Raw genomic sequence first — 16,860 nt, forward strand, 5'->3', positions numbered from 1 at the left:
TATAATAATTGAATATTAATAAAGTACTCATTGAGACGAATCAAACAAGACCCCACATGACTATATTTTTTCTTATATATTAGAAAAATCTAAAAGATTATCTCAATTGTGAATAGTGTCAAGATTCTAAGTGACAAAGATAAAAATATACAAAGGGGTATTATATTTACTAGTACATTTGTTCAAAAGAATTATTATTGTTGTTGTTGTTGTACTTATTAATTATTAATATTGGTAATTATTATTAATCTTGTTGTTACCATTATAAATGTCATTGTATTATTATATTAAGTTATTTTGTTGTTATTAAATAATAGAAAATTAAAACCACATGTTAAGAACATAAGATTGACGCAAAAATAAGAAATATATAAAATATGATATCTCAAATTCATGACAACGAAACTACTAATTTCGGATTACATTTCAAAATAAGCTAAGTGTGAATACAAATTATAAATTTAGATTCGGTATACCTCTTCTTACCGAATTCCAAATCTCTCTAGCTATTTGAAGTTGCACGATATTTATTTATTTTTTGCTCAAGTCATAGTTGTTTGTATATCTTGTTCTATTTTAATGGAAAAAAAAAGTTCAGTTTGCCGACTTCTCAAGTGTGAAACTTTTTTTTAAGGGAAAGTGTGAAACATTGTATAAGTGCTCTTATAAAATAATGACTTGAGTTATATAATTATTTTTAGTAATAATAATAATTATGATTATAATTATTATTGTTGTTCTTATAATAATGATAATAATAATAATTATTATTAATAATAAAAGTTGTATAAAAGTTGTAATAGAAATAAAATGATAATAATAGTAACACTATAAAGAAGATCTTATAATGTATTGCATAATAATGATTTACAAAGTAATAATATAATAGTAATAATATATTTTATAAAAGATAAGATCTTGTTGAAAAAATAAGTTCAGATCAGATCAGATCAGATCAGATCAGATCAGATCAGATCAGATCAGATCAGATCAGATCAGATCAGAAAAAATAAGTTCAGATCAGATCAGATCAGAAAAAATAAGTTCAGATCAGATCAGATCAGATCAGATAAGTTCAGATCAGAAAATTTCAGGTGAACTGAACATAGCCTAAGGCTATGTTCAGTTCACCTGAAATTTTCTGATCTGAACTTATCTGATCTGATCTGATATGATCTGATCTGAACTTATTTTTTCTGATCTGATCTGATCTGATCTGAACTTATTTTTTCTGATCTGATCTGATCTGATTTACTGATCTGAATTATTTTTCAACAAGATCTTATCTTTTATAAATATATTATTACTATTATATTATTACTTTGTAAATCATTATTATGCAATACATTATAAGATCTTCTTTATAGTGTTACTATTATTATCATTTTATTTCTATTACAACTTTTATACAACTTTTATTATTAATAATAATTATTATTATTATCATTATTATAAGAACAACAATAATATTATAATCATAATTATTATTATTTACTAAAAAATTATATAACTCAAGTCATTATTTTATAACAACCTTTACAATGTTTCACACTTTCCCTTAAAAAAAGTTTCACACTTGAGAAGTCGACAAACTGAACTCTTTTTTTTCCATATAAAATAGAACAAGATATACAAACAACTATGACTTGAGCAAAAAATAAATAATATGTGCAACTTCAAATAGCTAGAGAGATTTGGAATTCGGTAAGAAGAGGTATACCGAATCTAAATTTATAATTTGTATTCACACTTAGCTTATTTTGAAATGTAATCCGAAATTAGTAGTTTCGTTGTCATGAATTTGAGATATCATATTTTATATATTTCTTATTTTTGCGTCAATCTTATGTTCTTAACATGTGGCTTTTAATTTTCTATTATTTAATAACAACAAAATAACTTAATATAATAATAGCAATGACATTTATAATGGTAACAACAAGATTAATAATAATTACCAATATTAATAATTAATAAGTACAACAACAACAACAATAATAATTCTTTTGAACAAATGTACTAGTAAATAATAATACCCCCTTTGTATTTTTTTATCTTTGTCACTTAGAATCTTGACACTGTTCACAATTAGAGATAATCTTTTAGATTTTTCTTAATATATAAGAAAAAATATAGTCATATGGGGTCTTGTTTGATTCGTCTCAATGAGTACTTTATTAATATTCAATTATTATAATTTTATTAATATGTAGTGAAAGATATTTAATAATAATAAGTTTTTAAATATAAGCATGATATGATCTGAACTGATCTGATCTGGTCTGGTCTGATCTGATCTGATCTGATCTGATCTGATCTGATCTGATCTGAACTTATTTTTTCTGATCTGATCTGATCTGAACTTATTTTTTCTGATCTGATCTGATCTGATCTGATCTGATCTGATTAGATCTGAAATAAGCAAAAATAAGGTGAACTGAACATAGCCTAAACTAATTTCGTTATAGTTGTTTAGATTAGTAGGTAAGCAACTCATAACTAGGTGGAAGAGAGAGTAGTTAGTAGTTTGCTCATGTTATAATTACAACTAGTTATTAGGCTCGGGATATGCCTTGGATAAGAAAATTTTCATTTATTAATATTGTACTTTGATATGATAGCACTAAATACAACTTGGTTTAGTGGTTAAAACTTTAGTTCATGAACTTGAGGTCATGGGATCAAAACCTATATTATGCAATTTCTAAATTTTTTTATTGTACATGAATTACATGAACTAAGTAGATTATTTAAGGAATAAGACTAAACCTAGTTTTCAAAAAAAATTGAGTAAAAAAATTATTATATGCTTGTTATTTAGACCCATTTTAATTAAATAAAAATTGAAAGGGTTGCATGCTTGCATCATGTTCACTATTTATAATCCAACATTATTTCCTATTCGTTTTTAAATCACGTTAAAAAAATAGCTAATAGTCTAATATCCATGAATGTCACCTAATAAAAGGTGTTAAAGTAAAGCAATGAAAGTATTATTATGCTTGTTGATTTGAGAGAAAAGTATATTGTGTAGTAATAAAGAAGGGTAACGAAAGGCTCAAGTTCCGCAAGTGACGGCCTATAGAACCATGGGTGATTAATTAAGATTAGGAATATTTATTTCTGTTATCTTAGCAGTCATTGCAGTTAGTATGGTAGTGGATGGCAGTTTTGTTAACTAGCCAGTAGCTTTTTTGCTCGTTATTTTGTCCTATGTGATCATGTATTTTGTCCTTTGTATTATGGTGTGCTGTCACCATCTGATTGTTTTCTTCCTAGTATATATATTACAAAGTTATGATACTAGGTCTTTGAGAGCCTAGAATTTTGAGCTTCCTTTGTGTGTGAACCAAGAGCAAATTTCTTCATGGTATCAGAGCACACTAGGTGCTGATCCAGAAAACATAAAAATCTTCTTCTTCTTTTATCTTCCTTAAAATTCTCTTGTTCTTTCTTTAAAGCTGGAAATAGAAGGAAACACTCTAGACGTTAGCCTTGAGCTAAGAGATCTTTTCAACATGAGTGAAAAACAACAAATCATCCCATATTCTGATCCCTACTATCTTGGAAACTCAGATAATTCTATCAACCCTATTTCAAACATCATCTTCAATGGCGATAATTACCTTCCTTGGAGCAGAAGTGTTAGAATGGCACTAGGAGCTAAAAACAAACTAGGTTTTGTTGATGGAAGCATCACAAAACCACATGTTAGCTCTGAAGATTACAGTAAATGGACGAGAAATGACTACATGCTCAGGTGCTGGCTGTTCGCTTCTGTAACACCTGAGATTGCTGATGTCTTGATCCTAAGTGATTCTGCAAAGGGATTTTGGGATGACTTGGTTGAGAGGTATGGTCAACCAAGTGCTCCTCAGTTATACTCTATAAAGAAAGAAGTTACAGGATTGATGCAAAATGAGATGAATGTGGCTGAGTATTATGGAAAGTTGAAAAGAGCTTGGGATGAGCTGAATGTTTTAGATGGTTTTCCAGAATGTAGCTGTGGAGCTCTGCAAATTTTATGTGAGTGCAAATATCTCAAAAGAATCCGTGAAAGGGAATCACAAAGTAGGTTGATTGATTTCCTAATGGGGTTAAACAAAGTAAGTATGATGTTTGAGAGGTAATATCCTTGCTATGGATCCTATTCCTACATAAACAAAGCTTTTAACTTGTCCAGCAAGCAGAAAAGCAAAAAGAATATCAGAGAATATTGAATCTGGGTTTGATGCAAGTGCTTTTTTTGCCAACAAATGAGTATTTGGTGAAATCAGCAGGGTAAAGGAACTTTCAGAACACAAAGGGAGTTTTTCCTAGAAAAGAGACTAAGGAGGAGAAGATGAGAAAATACTTTTGTGACCATTGCAAGATAAAAGGTCACACTAAAGATGGATGTTTTAAGCTAAATGGATACTCATATTGTGATCACTGTAACATGAAGGGTCACACTAAGGAGGGATGCTTCAAATTACATGGATATCCAGAACGTTCTAAGGGCATGGTTCAGAAAGGAAAAAGGGGCATGTCTTATGCTGCAAATGTTGAAAGTGGTGAACACAACAAGGATCATGAGGAACCCCTGGACTTTGGGAATCAGAGAGACACAATGGTGAACAACCTTGTTGAGCAAGTTCTAAGGCTTTATCTATCAAGCAAGGGTGAGGGTAGCAGCAGCTCAGTAAACAACTCTCATCTAAGCAACTTTGCAGGTATTGTTTCTTCAAATAGTGCTCAATATTACTATAAGATGCTTGGTAGAGACACCTGGATTATTGATTCAGGTGCTTCAGAACACATGGTGAATAGTGATAAATCTTTCTTTGAAAAAAAGGAGATTGGATAAAGTGTTCATGTTGGGATGCCAGATGGAACACTTAGAGAGGTGAAAGAAACAGGTTCCATTCAGTTGGGCCTAAACTCATACTCAGAATGTATTATACATACCTGAGTTCAAACACAATCTCTTGTCTGTAGCTAGGCTATACAGCAGAACAAATTGAAGGTTATGTTCTCTGATGAAAGTTGTGTGTTTCAGGACCCTTCTAATGATGAGGTGGTAGGAAAAGGAAGAAGATATGGAGGGATATATCAACTGAAGTTGTCTGAAGAAAATGGGAAAAGAATGAAGGTGTCAGTAGTTTCAAGGATTGTAATAATGTAGTTTTGAACAAGAAAAGAAAAGGAAACATTGTGCTGTTTCATCAGAGACTAGGACATACTTCTTTGTCAAAATTAAAACATATACCTCAATGTGATTGCAGTGGTTAAATGAATTATTTTGTGATACATGCTGTTTGGCTAAGCATCACAGGCTTCCATTTCCTATCAGTAAATCTATTGCTGATAACATTTTGATTTGGTTCACATTGATTTAGGGGACCTATAGGGTCAAAGCCATTATGGAGGGAGATACTTTCTCACTGTTTGATGACCATTCTAGGGTCATTGGACTTTTTTAATCAACAACAAGGAACAGGTAAAGGTTGTTGTGAGTAATTTCATTGCCTATGTAAGAATCGTTTCAAGGAAATATCAAAACCATTAGAACTGACAATGGAACATAAATTGTTCAAGGAGAATGTGGAAGATGCTTGCTGAGCAAGGATTTTTCACCAACGAAGTGCTCCTAGAACTCCCAACAGAATGGGAGAGTTGAAAGGAAGCATAGGCATTTAGCTAGACTGCTAGGGCCATGAAGATTCATGCTGGGCTCCCAAATAAATTTTGGGGAAATGTATTCTTGCTGCTACATATATCATAAATCTGCTTCCTAGCTTCTGTTATTAAGTGGGAAACCCCTTTTGAAAGGTTGATGAAAAAATCTCCTGATTACACACTTTTAAGAACTATGGGTGTTTGTGTTATGCCACCAATTCTCATACAGGAGGGGATAAATTTGCCCCAAAGGAAGAAGATGCATCATGCTAGGCTACCCAAGTGGGCAGAAAGCTTATAGGTGTATGATTTAGAATCTCATAAGATTCTAATATGTAGAGATGTGGTTTTAAGGAAGATAATTTTCCTTTTAAAGATTCTCCTCAACAAACACCAGCCAGTTCTTTTCTTCTCCTTCTTTCAGGATGCAGATACAGCACTTTCTCAATTGATGCAGAAGGTGGGGATTATAATGAGCCACCTGATAATCATGTATTCCATCAATTGCTGCAGCACCAGGACAATCATTTCCCTGATGATATTCTGCATGATACTCAGGAAGAACACACTGTATTCACTGAAAATGAAGTTTCTTTGAGAAGATCAGACAGAGAGAGAAGATCCAGTCAAATTTGATGATTATGTGACCAATCTCAGGGCATAAGCAAAAGCAATGAAGCTGATCAGAGAGTAGAAGCCGGGAGCCAATTTTGTCATGGCTACATTGCATAACAAGGACTACTATTCACCAGAATATGTTATATCTCTTAACAATGTGCTGAAAATAAGGGAGCCTACCTCTTTTAAGGAAGCTTCACAGGATGCAAAATGGAGGAAGGCTATGGAAGAAGAGCTTGTAGCTTTGGAAAAAAAGGAACCTGGGAGTTAGCTACTCTTCCAGAAGGCATGCAAGCATTGGACAACAAATGGGTTTACAAGGTGAAATTTAAACCAATGGTGAAGTAGAGAGATATAAGGCCAGATTAGTGGCCAGGGTGATAAAGGTGAAGGGTAAGGACTATAAGGCTACATTCTCACCTGTTGCAAAGTTTGCCACAGTGAGAACCATGATAGCCCTTGCTACAAGAGGGATTGGAAACTGCACCAACTTGATATAAATAATGCTTTTCTTCATGGGCATTTAGAAGAAGAAGTGTATTTAAAGATTCCAAATGGATACACTGGTCTATCTTCACACTCAAGGGCAAGTTTGTAGGTTAGGAAGAGTCTTTATGGCCTAAAACAAGCATCTAGGCAGTGGAACATAGAGCTAAGAAAAATTTCTCAAGCAGCTTGGTTACACTCAATGTGCCAGGGATGGTTCAGTCTTTTTAAGAAGAATGGAGGTCACATCAGCATAGCTCTAGTCTATGTTGATGATCTGTTACTCACTGGTGATGATGAGGTAGGCATCACTCAACTCAAGCACAGTCTTGATAGCACTTTCACTATCAAAGACTTGGGTCAGTTAAGATATTTCCTTGGGATAGAAATAGCTAGAAATACCCAAGGAACCGTGATTAATCAAAGGAAGTACACTCAGGATTTACTACATGATACTGGATTTCATGATTGCACTTCCACAAAATTCCCTTTTCCAAAGGGTATCAAATTGAGTACTGGTCAGGGAGAGCCACTTGAAGACCCTGAATCTTACAGAAGTCTCATTGGTAGACTACTTTATCTTAACTTGTCCAGACCTGATATCACTTTTGCTGTTCAACAGCTCAGTCAGTTCATGAGCCTTCCTAGAAAACCTACCTCCAAGTTGCACTGCATGTTCTAAGGTACTTGAAAGGCACTGTTAACTATGGCTTGTACTACCCCAAAGAAGGTGGGGAAACTTTCATGGCCTACTCAGATGCAGACTGGGGATCTTGTCCATTCAGTGGAAGGTCCTTAACTGGGTATTGCATATTCATAGGAGGATGTTTAGTCTCCTGGAAAACCAAGAAGCAAAAGGTTATCTCTAAGTCTTCTTGTGAAGCTGAACTCAGAAGTATGTCAATGACTACTGCTGAACTTGCTTGGCTCACTGGCCTATTTGAAGATTTGCATCAGCAATTTTCTCTCCCAATTACTCTATTCTGTGATAATATTTCAGCTGAACATATTGCTCATAATGATGTGTTCCATGAACGCACCAAGCACCTTAAGCTTGATTGTTACTACATTCGAGAAAACATTGAAGCAGGTCTTCTCAAAACTGCTCATGTGAAATCTTCCCTTCAATTGGCAGATATTCTTACAAAGTCTCTCTCAGCTGTTCAACATCTTTTCTTATCTTCCAAGTTAGGACTTGTCTGTTTAGATCAAGTCCAACTTGCGGAGGGGATATAGAACCACGGGTGATTAATTAAGATTAGGAATATTTCTTTCTGTTATCTTAGCAGTCATTGCAGTTAGTATATATGGTAGTGGATGGCAGTTTTGTTAACTAGCCAGTAGCTTTTTTGCTCGTTATTTTGTCCTATGTGATCATGTATTTTGTCCTTTGTATTATGGTGTGCTGTCACCATCTGATTGTTTTTCTTCCTAGAATATATATATTACAAAGGTATGATACTAGGTCTTTGAGAGCCTAGAATTCTGAGCCTCCTTTGTGTGTGAACCAAGAGCAAATTTCTTCACGGCCCCAACCCCTGCTTAGCCACCCACACCCAGCCACCGTCACCCCTACTTCCTTCCCTTCCCCGCCCTTGAAAACCACCTTGCCTACCACCCCGCCATCGAAAACAACCCCCTCCGCTTCTCCACCCATGAAAACTGCACAACTACCACCCCTCTCCTTTACCTTTGGAAATTTTGACAATGAAGAGCTTCAAAATTGCACAAATTTGACTACATTTATCCGTGAACGTTTGGCAACTATATAAATTTGACGAATGATCGTATTATTGCAAGAACAAACCTTTTCTCTCTCGCTCTCTTTTAATTGACGTAAAATATTTTGCAGTGCCTAATATACCAATTGTCTTTATAAATATGGACTACAATTATAAAAATTCATCACATCGTTACTCCAATTTTTCAAATGTAAGATCTTTTTGTAATACTATATCCACCATTGGTATGCTTTAATTTGATTTCTTCTCCCATAAGAGGAAAAATGAATGCATACCCATACACCACTTGTACACAATACCCACATTCAAGCCCATGATGGTCGGAATTGTCCAAAATTTGAATCTGAAACCTCTAACTTTAACCCAAATACTTAAGCACAAATGTAAAAGAATTCCAAATCGTTCATAGGCTGGGGTCGCTCCATAGTGCAAGGGTGGGGCCTGGGAGGGGGTGGTTTTGGTGGTGGGTTGATGGGGGTTTCAAATGGATGAGGTGGAATTTCGTTGATTTCAAATTTTTTATATATGATACTACCTTCGTTTCCTAAAGATCTTCCTTGATATTGTTATTTAGATACCAATGAGAATTAATTTGTCTGGGGTGTGTGGTCGGTAAAGTAGGAGAGAGAATGAGGTTAAATAAATAAACAAATAAAAAGAGGTTGAAGTAGGAGAGAGAAAGGGAGTAAAATTGAATTAATAATGTAATGGTGGATCATATGATAGGGACATGAGAATAAAGAATATAGTAAAAGAGGAAAAATCTTTTGGAAACACACTTAAACGGAAAGATAGAAGATCTTTAGGAAACGGAGGTAGTAGTTAACAAAAACTTGACGGCAAGTTAAAGTCACACATTCTTCAAAATCTCAAAATGCAATTCTACATTTTTAAAACAATGAGGTTACCCTATAAGTTTTCGTAAAACATACCCTAGTGAAAAGTATGAATTTTTTACTATTTTCTTTGTACAGGAAACCACCGAAAATTTATAATAAGAGAGATATAAATATTTCTAATCCTTAAACACTATATTCTTAAGAATTTTACCAAACAAACCACTTCATAGTATTCTTACTTGTTAATATATTCCATTACTGTAGTAGCTAAGAATTACCTAAGGCAAGTTTGAACTTTGAAGTTGATGAAGAAGAGGTGGAAACTAGAAAGACCTAAAAAATAAGAAACAAGGAGTGAACATACAACTTGAATGATAGCGCGTGAAATCCTAAAAAAGTATAGAATAAAGTTTTCGGAGATTCCGTTGAAAGAAACATTAGTTTATTGCGTGTAATTCACGCGCAATGTTGGCGGGCCCCACTAGATTTGGTCCACCCGTGGACTATGACAGTATGTGACCCGACATGGCACCAATTTTCTTTCTGCTATCTGTCTGATTATATTTCCTGATTTCCTCCGTTGTATACTGAACTTCTATACGTCGCCCATTATTTACTAAAATCGCCCAAATTTACACACAAATAGACTATATTACCCTTATTTATTTTTTGATTTTTTTACCCTCTCCCCTCCCACGTATTACTTTCTTTTTCATCTTCTTCCTTCACGCTTCATCTTCTTCCTTCTTCTTCCTTCACTCTTCCACCATTTACTCAGCTTGTAAAAAAATGTCTGAGGAAAATCCAAACAAGAAGAAAAAAATTATCCTTCGTCCTGCAACAGAAATTGCACTTGCAAGAGCGGCAGAGGCAAGACGACATGAGAGGAGGCGGAAGCGGCGGCTTTGGCGGCGGAGCTTGCGGCAGCAGAGGAAATGGACGCCGAGGAACCGGCAGCGTCATCTCAGGTAATTTTTTTTTACACAAATTTCACGCCAACGTTTGCCCAGGACGATTTCCCATGGAAGGATCGTCTGTCCAGGACGAGGATCGTCTGTCCAGGAGATCCTTCCATGGGCGATCGTTTGCCCAGGACGATCCTCCATGGAAGTATCGTCCAGGACAGACGATCCTTCCATGGGAGGATCGTCCTGGGCAAACGATCGCCCATGGAAGGATCGTCCTGGACAGACGATTCCATGGTTTTTTTTTTTTTTTATTTAACGGATGGCGTGATTTCTTAGGTTATGTTATTATTATTATTAATTTGTTATTATTATTATTAATTTGTTATTATTATTATTTATTATATTATTGTTATTATTATTATATTGTTATTATTATTACTATTAATTTATATTTATTTATATATTATATTTATTTTTTTTTATTATTATATGGTTAATAATTTTGTTGTTGTTATTTTTATAATTGTTATTATTATTATTGAATATTTTATTAAAGTAATTGTTGGTGAATAGCCATCTGGGTTTCAACAATTTGCTGGTAAGACGATTCCCGGATTTCGAGTTGCGCAGTACGAGGATTCAGGACCGCGTCATCCGCATTCACGTGGTGTTTCCGCTTCCGTTAGAAGGACGCGGATGAACCCGACTGAGCCGCGACGTCAGCTTGTTACACGATGAGGGTGGTGCGGCGTACGATGCAATGGAGCATCATGATGTAGATGAGGGGGGGATGTTCTTTACGGTGATGATGTTCATGAGTCAGTTTTGCATGAGTTTGAGAGAGATGTAGATCCTACAGTTGATGATCGTTGGAATGTTCGTAAGGGTAGGGGTGGGCGATTTATTCGGGAGAGGGGAGTTCATCGACTGTTGAGAGTCGAAAGGGAAAGGGGAAAGATGTTGATGACCTTAGCTGGAAGGTCACAGGTCCAGTTGCAGGAGGACCTACGGTTGGGTCAGTTATCCCTAGTTTTGGTGGACACGTAGCTATGGAGATTTGGGGAGGAGGAGATAGAATTCCCCTGAAGTGTCAGACCCGAGAGAGGATTTGTGCACGTTTGAGGACATGGGTTAGGACATTGCCTCCACCGATACAGGCTCGTCTTCGTAGGACGTCTCTGTACCATATCCCTTTTACTATGTTCACACACATTGATGCACCCTTGATTTCAGCATTTGTCGAGCGGTGGCAACCCGATACGAGTTCTTTTCACCTACCGTTTGGGGAGATGACGATCATGATGCATGATGTAGTGCATATATTGCATCTTCCAGTTGAGGGGTGTCTGGTTCATGACACCACTTCATCTGGTGCTCTTAGGGGTTTGGTTGCTGACTTGATCGGTAGGACAGTTGCAGACCTTGGGAGTCCATTTTGGGATAATGGTGCTATTAGTGCACAGGGGGTTGCTGAGATTCTGTCAGAAGAGCCACCTGCTCCATTGGAGAGACAGCTGACGGGTATTATATGGTTGATTTTAGGGTGTTGTTTGTTCACAGATAAGAGTGGATCGAGGTTGAGACCATTTGACCTTGTTGAGGCCAGTTCTCCAGATAGCATTCACAGCTTCTCCTGGGGGTCGGCTACACTTGCGTACTTGTATCGTCAGTTGGGTGAGGCTAGTCGGACCTCCACAGTTGGGATCACTGGATGTTTGACTTTACTCCAAGCATGGATTTATGAGTACTTTCCATGCTTCAGGCCAGCGCACAGCATATTAGTGGTGGGGGAGGTCCACGAGCGCAGAGTTGGACTGTGTACGCGAAGAGGTCTCATGACCGTTTTGTTCCATCAGGAGACAGCTGGACACTCTCACAGCAGAGGATGTAAGTTAATTTTTATGTACTATTATTATGAGTTTTTTTTATACTTGAAGTCATTAAGTAAGGTTGCTGATATTTGTAAAAATTGCAGGTGGATTGGTTGCCTTATGGTCATGATTTTGATCCGACCACCATCTCGAGAACATTATACAGGGGTACCATTCGATATCGGGGAGTCGTCGAGCCCTATATGCCTGATCGATGTTTGCGGCAGTTAGGTCGTATGCAGATTGTACCTGTTCCTGTTATTGCTCCAGAGTCTGCATCTAGGCCTAGCAAGGGAAAGTATGTTGTGCAATCTTCTCCTGTCTACTGTGAGTCATCATGGTCCTCGTTCCCGACAGGTAAAAATACTAATATTATTATTATTATTATTATTATTGAAATTATTATTATTATTATTATTATATTATTATTACTGTTATTATTATTACTACTACTATTATTATTATTATTATTATTATTATTATATTACTATTATTATTATTATTATTACTATTATTATTATTATTACTACTATTATCATTATTACTATTACTATTATTATTATATTATTACTATTATTATTACTATTATTATTAATATTATTATTATTATTATTATTACTTTATTATTATTATTATTATTATTATTATTACTATTATTATTATTATTATTATTATTATTACTATTATTATTATTATTACTATTATTATTATTATTATTACTACTATTATTACCCTAGCCCAAGCCCCTCGGCCGAACATAATCCCGATCTGCTTTATCCCACCACACTTCCTCGCTACCCATGCCTCCACATCATTGTTAATATGCCACGTGCAATTGTGCAAAGTAGATGCGCAGATGTGGGAAAAACGTCCGAGATATATTTGCATAAAGCCAGATCTCGATCACTCACAATGGCATTTGGCGCCACACAACCAATGAGGTTTTTCAGTGCCGACAACATCCAGCGGTAACTCTCAGCATCCTCATGTTGCAGCAAAGCCCATGCAACAAGAAAATTCTTGTTGGTTGGTGTGACACCAACAATCTCTACCAAAGGATACAAGTACTTGTTTGTCTTGTACGTTGCATCAATGTGAAGCACATGCGGATATGTACGGACTAAGTTCACGGACGTCCGGTGTGCAATGAATGTATGTGTCACCCTACCCATCTCGTCTGAATCAAGCCAAAACAGATAATTGCTTTGAACAGCCTGATGAAGAAACTCCTGAGCTGCATTTCTGCCTTCTGATCTCTCTCTTCTTAACAAATCTTTACAATTATAAATGTGCCCCATGTTAGGTTTCACTGACGGAAATGCACTTGTAATGGCTTTTATGATGTGTCGTGGTTTCACATGGGCTGCATTAGTTCTCCAACAAACTTCTTCGCACCGGGACTGAGACCGCTAATCTGTCGATGACCCTCTGGGTATAACATCATTGGGTGATTATGAAACCCATGTTCTGCCTTAGTCTTGACAACCCAATACGAATAGTTTTCCATTGGGACAAGAAACAACCGAAATGGACAACCACATGCTTTTCTTTTCGTTTTTCTCCTGATTGCTGAACTGAAATCACGAAGTTCTTTTTTCTTACCACGTTCACAATCTAGATATTGACAATTCTTTTTGTGACTGGTTATCACCAAAAAAAAACCGAATTCAAGAGCAATCTTTCTACACCATTCGACAGCATCATCACGATTATTAAATTGAGGAGAATTGTCAAAATAACGATTATAATTAATCCCATTATTAACAAGCTCCTGGAAAAAAAAACAAATAAATTATTGTTAATTAAAAAAAAATAAAATATTCAAGCCAAATAAAAAATTAAGAATATTCCAAACAAATATAAAAAATAGAATATTGAACATTTAATAACTCATTAGGTTAAATGTTCCTCCAGCTTTTTCCTAAAAAAAAATAGGGTTGGCGTTCCCAGAACCAACGTCCGGCCAGGACGTTGGACCCATGGGTCTAACGTGTGGCCAGGACGTTCGACCCATGGGCCCAACGTCTGGCCAGGACGTTATGTCCATGGGTCGAACGTTTGGCCTGAACGTTAGCCCTATGGATCTAACGTCCTGGCCAGACGTTTGATCCATAGGGCGATCGTTCTGGCTACACGTTCGTTGTTTTCGAAGCGAAAAAAAAAATACCTGATCCGAAGACGACATTATTTCTATATTAATTAATGGCGTTCGCTGGAGATCGTTAATTTCAATGACTGCGGGTGAGTGCCGTAAATTTTAGAGTTAATTTCAATGAATGTTGGTGAGTGCCGCCGGTTATTTTAGAGTTTGGAGAGAAGTGAAAGTTAAATTTTGCATTACAGTAAAAATTTGGAAGATATAGTAAAAAATAATATTGGTTAAAACACATAAGGACATAATCGTCCATTCATATATAAATTTGGGCGATTTTAATGAAATAATGGGCGATGTTTAACAATGCCCTATATTGGTCAAACTTTAAATTTTTTGATCAAATATTTTTATTTATATATATAAAAAAAAATATTCATGTGGAATTGTATTAGATTTGTCTCAATTAGTAGTTTCATAATATCAACTTTTTATATTTTTTTTATTAATACGAAATTGAAGATATCGAATGTCAAATGTTTATTTTTGAAACCGTGTAAACAAAAATATTAATATATAACTTTTATGTACTTTATTCCACATTCACTTAATATAGACCCAAGAATGTCATATGAATCAAAATAAATAACATCTATACTGGTATATTAAAAGACGTTTCTATGAAAGTTATGATATCACGTGCCACTCTCCTCTAAAGCTTTAATGCTAATGTTTTATTTTTAAGTCAAACCTTCAATTAAAAAGAATAATGGTGTGTAGTTACAAGGTATCAAACACTTAACCTTTGAAATGAAAAGTAAAAGTTTAACCATTAGTCCAATATAACATCGTTGTTTAGTATTTCAAGATGAAATATCATAATGTTTTATAATTATATATCGTTAAAAGATTTGGACAAGTCGTTAGATACCTAATTTTTTTTATGATAATAACAAGCCTATTATAGATATAAACTCTTACTCAGAAAGTTAGTTAAGCTATTGCTTCATCCCCAAACTTTAAGGGTTTATTTTATGTCATTACATCAATTTTACGTGACAAAAAATTACAAAAAGTAACAAATCGGAGCATCGCCCGGGACATTCACTGGTTTGTTTTGTTGATAACATGGGCCACAACGTGGGATGCAGAACATAGCTCGAAAGATAAACAGAGTAGCCAATTGAATTGACAACGTTTTTGTATAAATCCTTCTAAAAATCCGCTTTATATTTTAAACTTGTAAATGATGCATTAGGAAATCCTCGTATGTTGGGTTTCCTAATCTACATACTTTTATGTAGCATGTTATAAGATAACTCCCTTAATTCTCAATTATTTTTTTATCCTGATTCACATTTGGGGTCAAGTATATAAGTCTCTAGCTAATAGTATATTTTACCGATTCCACAGGTGGATTTTCGATAGACAACTGGAGGAGAGATCTAATTATGCAGGGAGAATAGATAGTCATTTAGTAAAAAATTCAGCAACTTGCGACTAAGTAGGAACATGAAGAAACATAAGACCTCCTTTGCCAACCATTTCACAAATTAAACAAAATGATAATCAACATCAGTGTGTTTGCTTTGATCATGATGATCTGGATTAGCAGTGAGATAAGTAGTAGAAACATTATCACAATACAATGCCGCAGGTCGTCGAAGAAAATAACCAAGGCCAGGAAGAAGTTGTCGTAGCCAAATACTCCCTCTGTTTCCTAAAGATCTTCCTTGTTACTGTTCCTACAGATACCAAGGATAATCCACTTGTGTGGGTGTGGGATGGGTAAAGTAGGAGAGAGAAATGCGTTAAGATAAATAAACAAATAAAAAGGGGTTAAAGTAGGAGAGAAAGGGAGTAAAATTGAATTAATAATGTAATGGTGGACCATATGATAGGGACATGAGAGGGTAAAAAGGAGAAAAAAATCCAAATAAGGAAAAGTAAAAGAAATAAGATCTTTTGGAAACGCACTTAAACGGAAAGAAGGAAGATCTTTAGGAAACGGAGGGAGTAGTTTATGCAGCAGTATACCCAACAACCCTATATCCAGCTTTAGTGGAGGATTGGAAACAACGTGTTGCTTTGTTGAGTGCCAGGAAATCAAATTATTCCCAAGGAGAACAACATAACCAGTAGTAGAACGACGAGTATTAGTAGAAACCGCCCAATCTGCATCAGAGTAGGTAATACTTAATAGCAATAGTAGAAAAACTGCTGCTATATAGGTAAGAACATACTAAAAGTCAAAATGCCTTGCAGATATTTGAAAATTCTTTTCACATCATGAAGGTGAGTAGTACGAGGAGCATGCATAAACTGAGACGCCATATTACAACACAAACAATATCTGAAAGAGTCATAGTTAAATATTGCAAAGCACCAACCATGCTACGATAATCAGTGGGATCAACATCAAGAAGAGACAAAGTAACTTTAGAGACAACATGAGTTGGAACTGGCTTATCAGTATGGAGATGAAATTTTCGAAGCAAATCAGAAGCATACTTATTTTGAGACAGAAATAAACTAGATGGAGTATGCACAACCTGAAGACCTAAGAAGTAATGAAGATCCCCTAAATTCTTCATAGCAAACTAAAAAGAAAGAACGGAAATGAATTTTCAGACAAAATTAGAACTC

General features: G+C 35.3%; 2 protein-coding genes across 2 annotated transcripts; both read left to right on the forward strand.

The window, feature by feature from the left end:
- Positions 1-10,056: 10,056 nt before the first annotated feature.
- On the forward strand, positions 10,057-10,964 carry LOC130591018 (uncharacterized). The gene is made up of 2 exons (XM_057393797.1): positions 10,057-10,311; positions 10,825-10,964. The coding sequence occupies exons 1-2, from the start codon at positions 10,133-10,135 to the stop codon at positions 10,949-10,951; spliced, it is 306 nt and encodes a 101-aa protein (XP_057249780.1). The 5' UTR covers positions 10,057-10,132; the 3' UTR covers positions 10,952-10,964.
- Positions 10,965-11,011: 47 nt separating this feature from the next.
- LOC130591224 (protein MAIN-LIKE 2-like) lies at positions 11,012-12,033 on the forward strand. Its single transcript, XM_057394175.1, has 3 exons — positions 11,012-11,053; positions 11,142-11,964; positions 12,014-12,033. Exons 1-3 carry the CDS (start codon positions 11,012-11,014, stop codon positions 12,031-12,033), a joined length of 885 nt encoding a protein of 294 aa, XP_057250158.1.
- The last annotated feature ends 4,827 nt before the right edge of the window (positions 12,034-16,860 follow it).

This window comes from Beta vulgaris, chromosome 4, assembly GCF_026745355.1.
Source record: "Beta vulgaris subsp. vulgaris cultivar EL10 chromosome 4, EL10.2, whole genome shotgun sequence".
Taxonomy (NCBI): Eukaryota; Viridiplantae; Streptophyta; class Magnoliopsida; order Caryophyllales; family Amaranthaceae; genus Beta; species Beta vulgaris.

Coding starts and splice junctions, on each gene's coding strand:
- LOC130591018 (XM_057393797.1), top strand. CDS start 10,133: ATGTCTGAGGAAAATCCAAACAAGAAGAAAAAAATTATCCTTCGTCCT. Junction 10,312..10,824: donor AACCGGCAGCGTCATCTCAG/GTAATTTTTTTT, acceptor GTTGGTGAATAG/CCATCTGGGTTTCAACAATT.
- LOC130591224 (XM_057394175.1), top strand. CDS start 11,012: ATGGAGCATCATGATGTAGATGAGGGGGGGATGTTCTTTACG. Junction 11,054..11,141: donor AGGGGGGGATGTTCTTTACG/GTGATGATGTTC, acceptor TCGTAAGGGTAG/GGGTGGGCGATTTATTCGGG. Junction 11,965..12,013: donor CACAGTTGGGATCACTGGAT/GTTTGACTTTAC, acceptor TCCATGCTTCAG/GCCAGCGCACAGCATATTAG.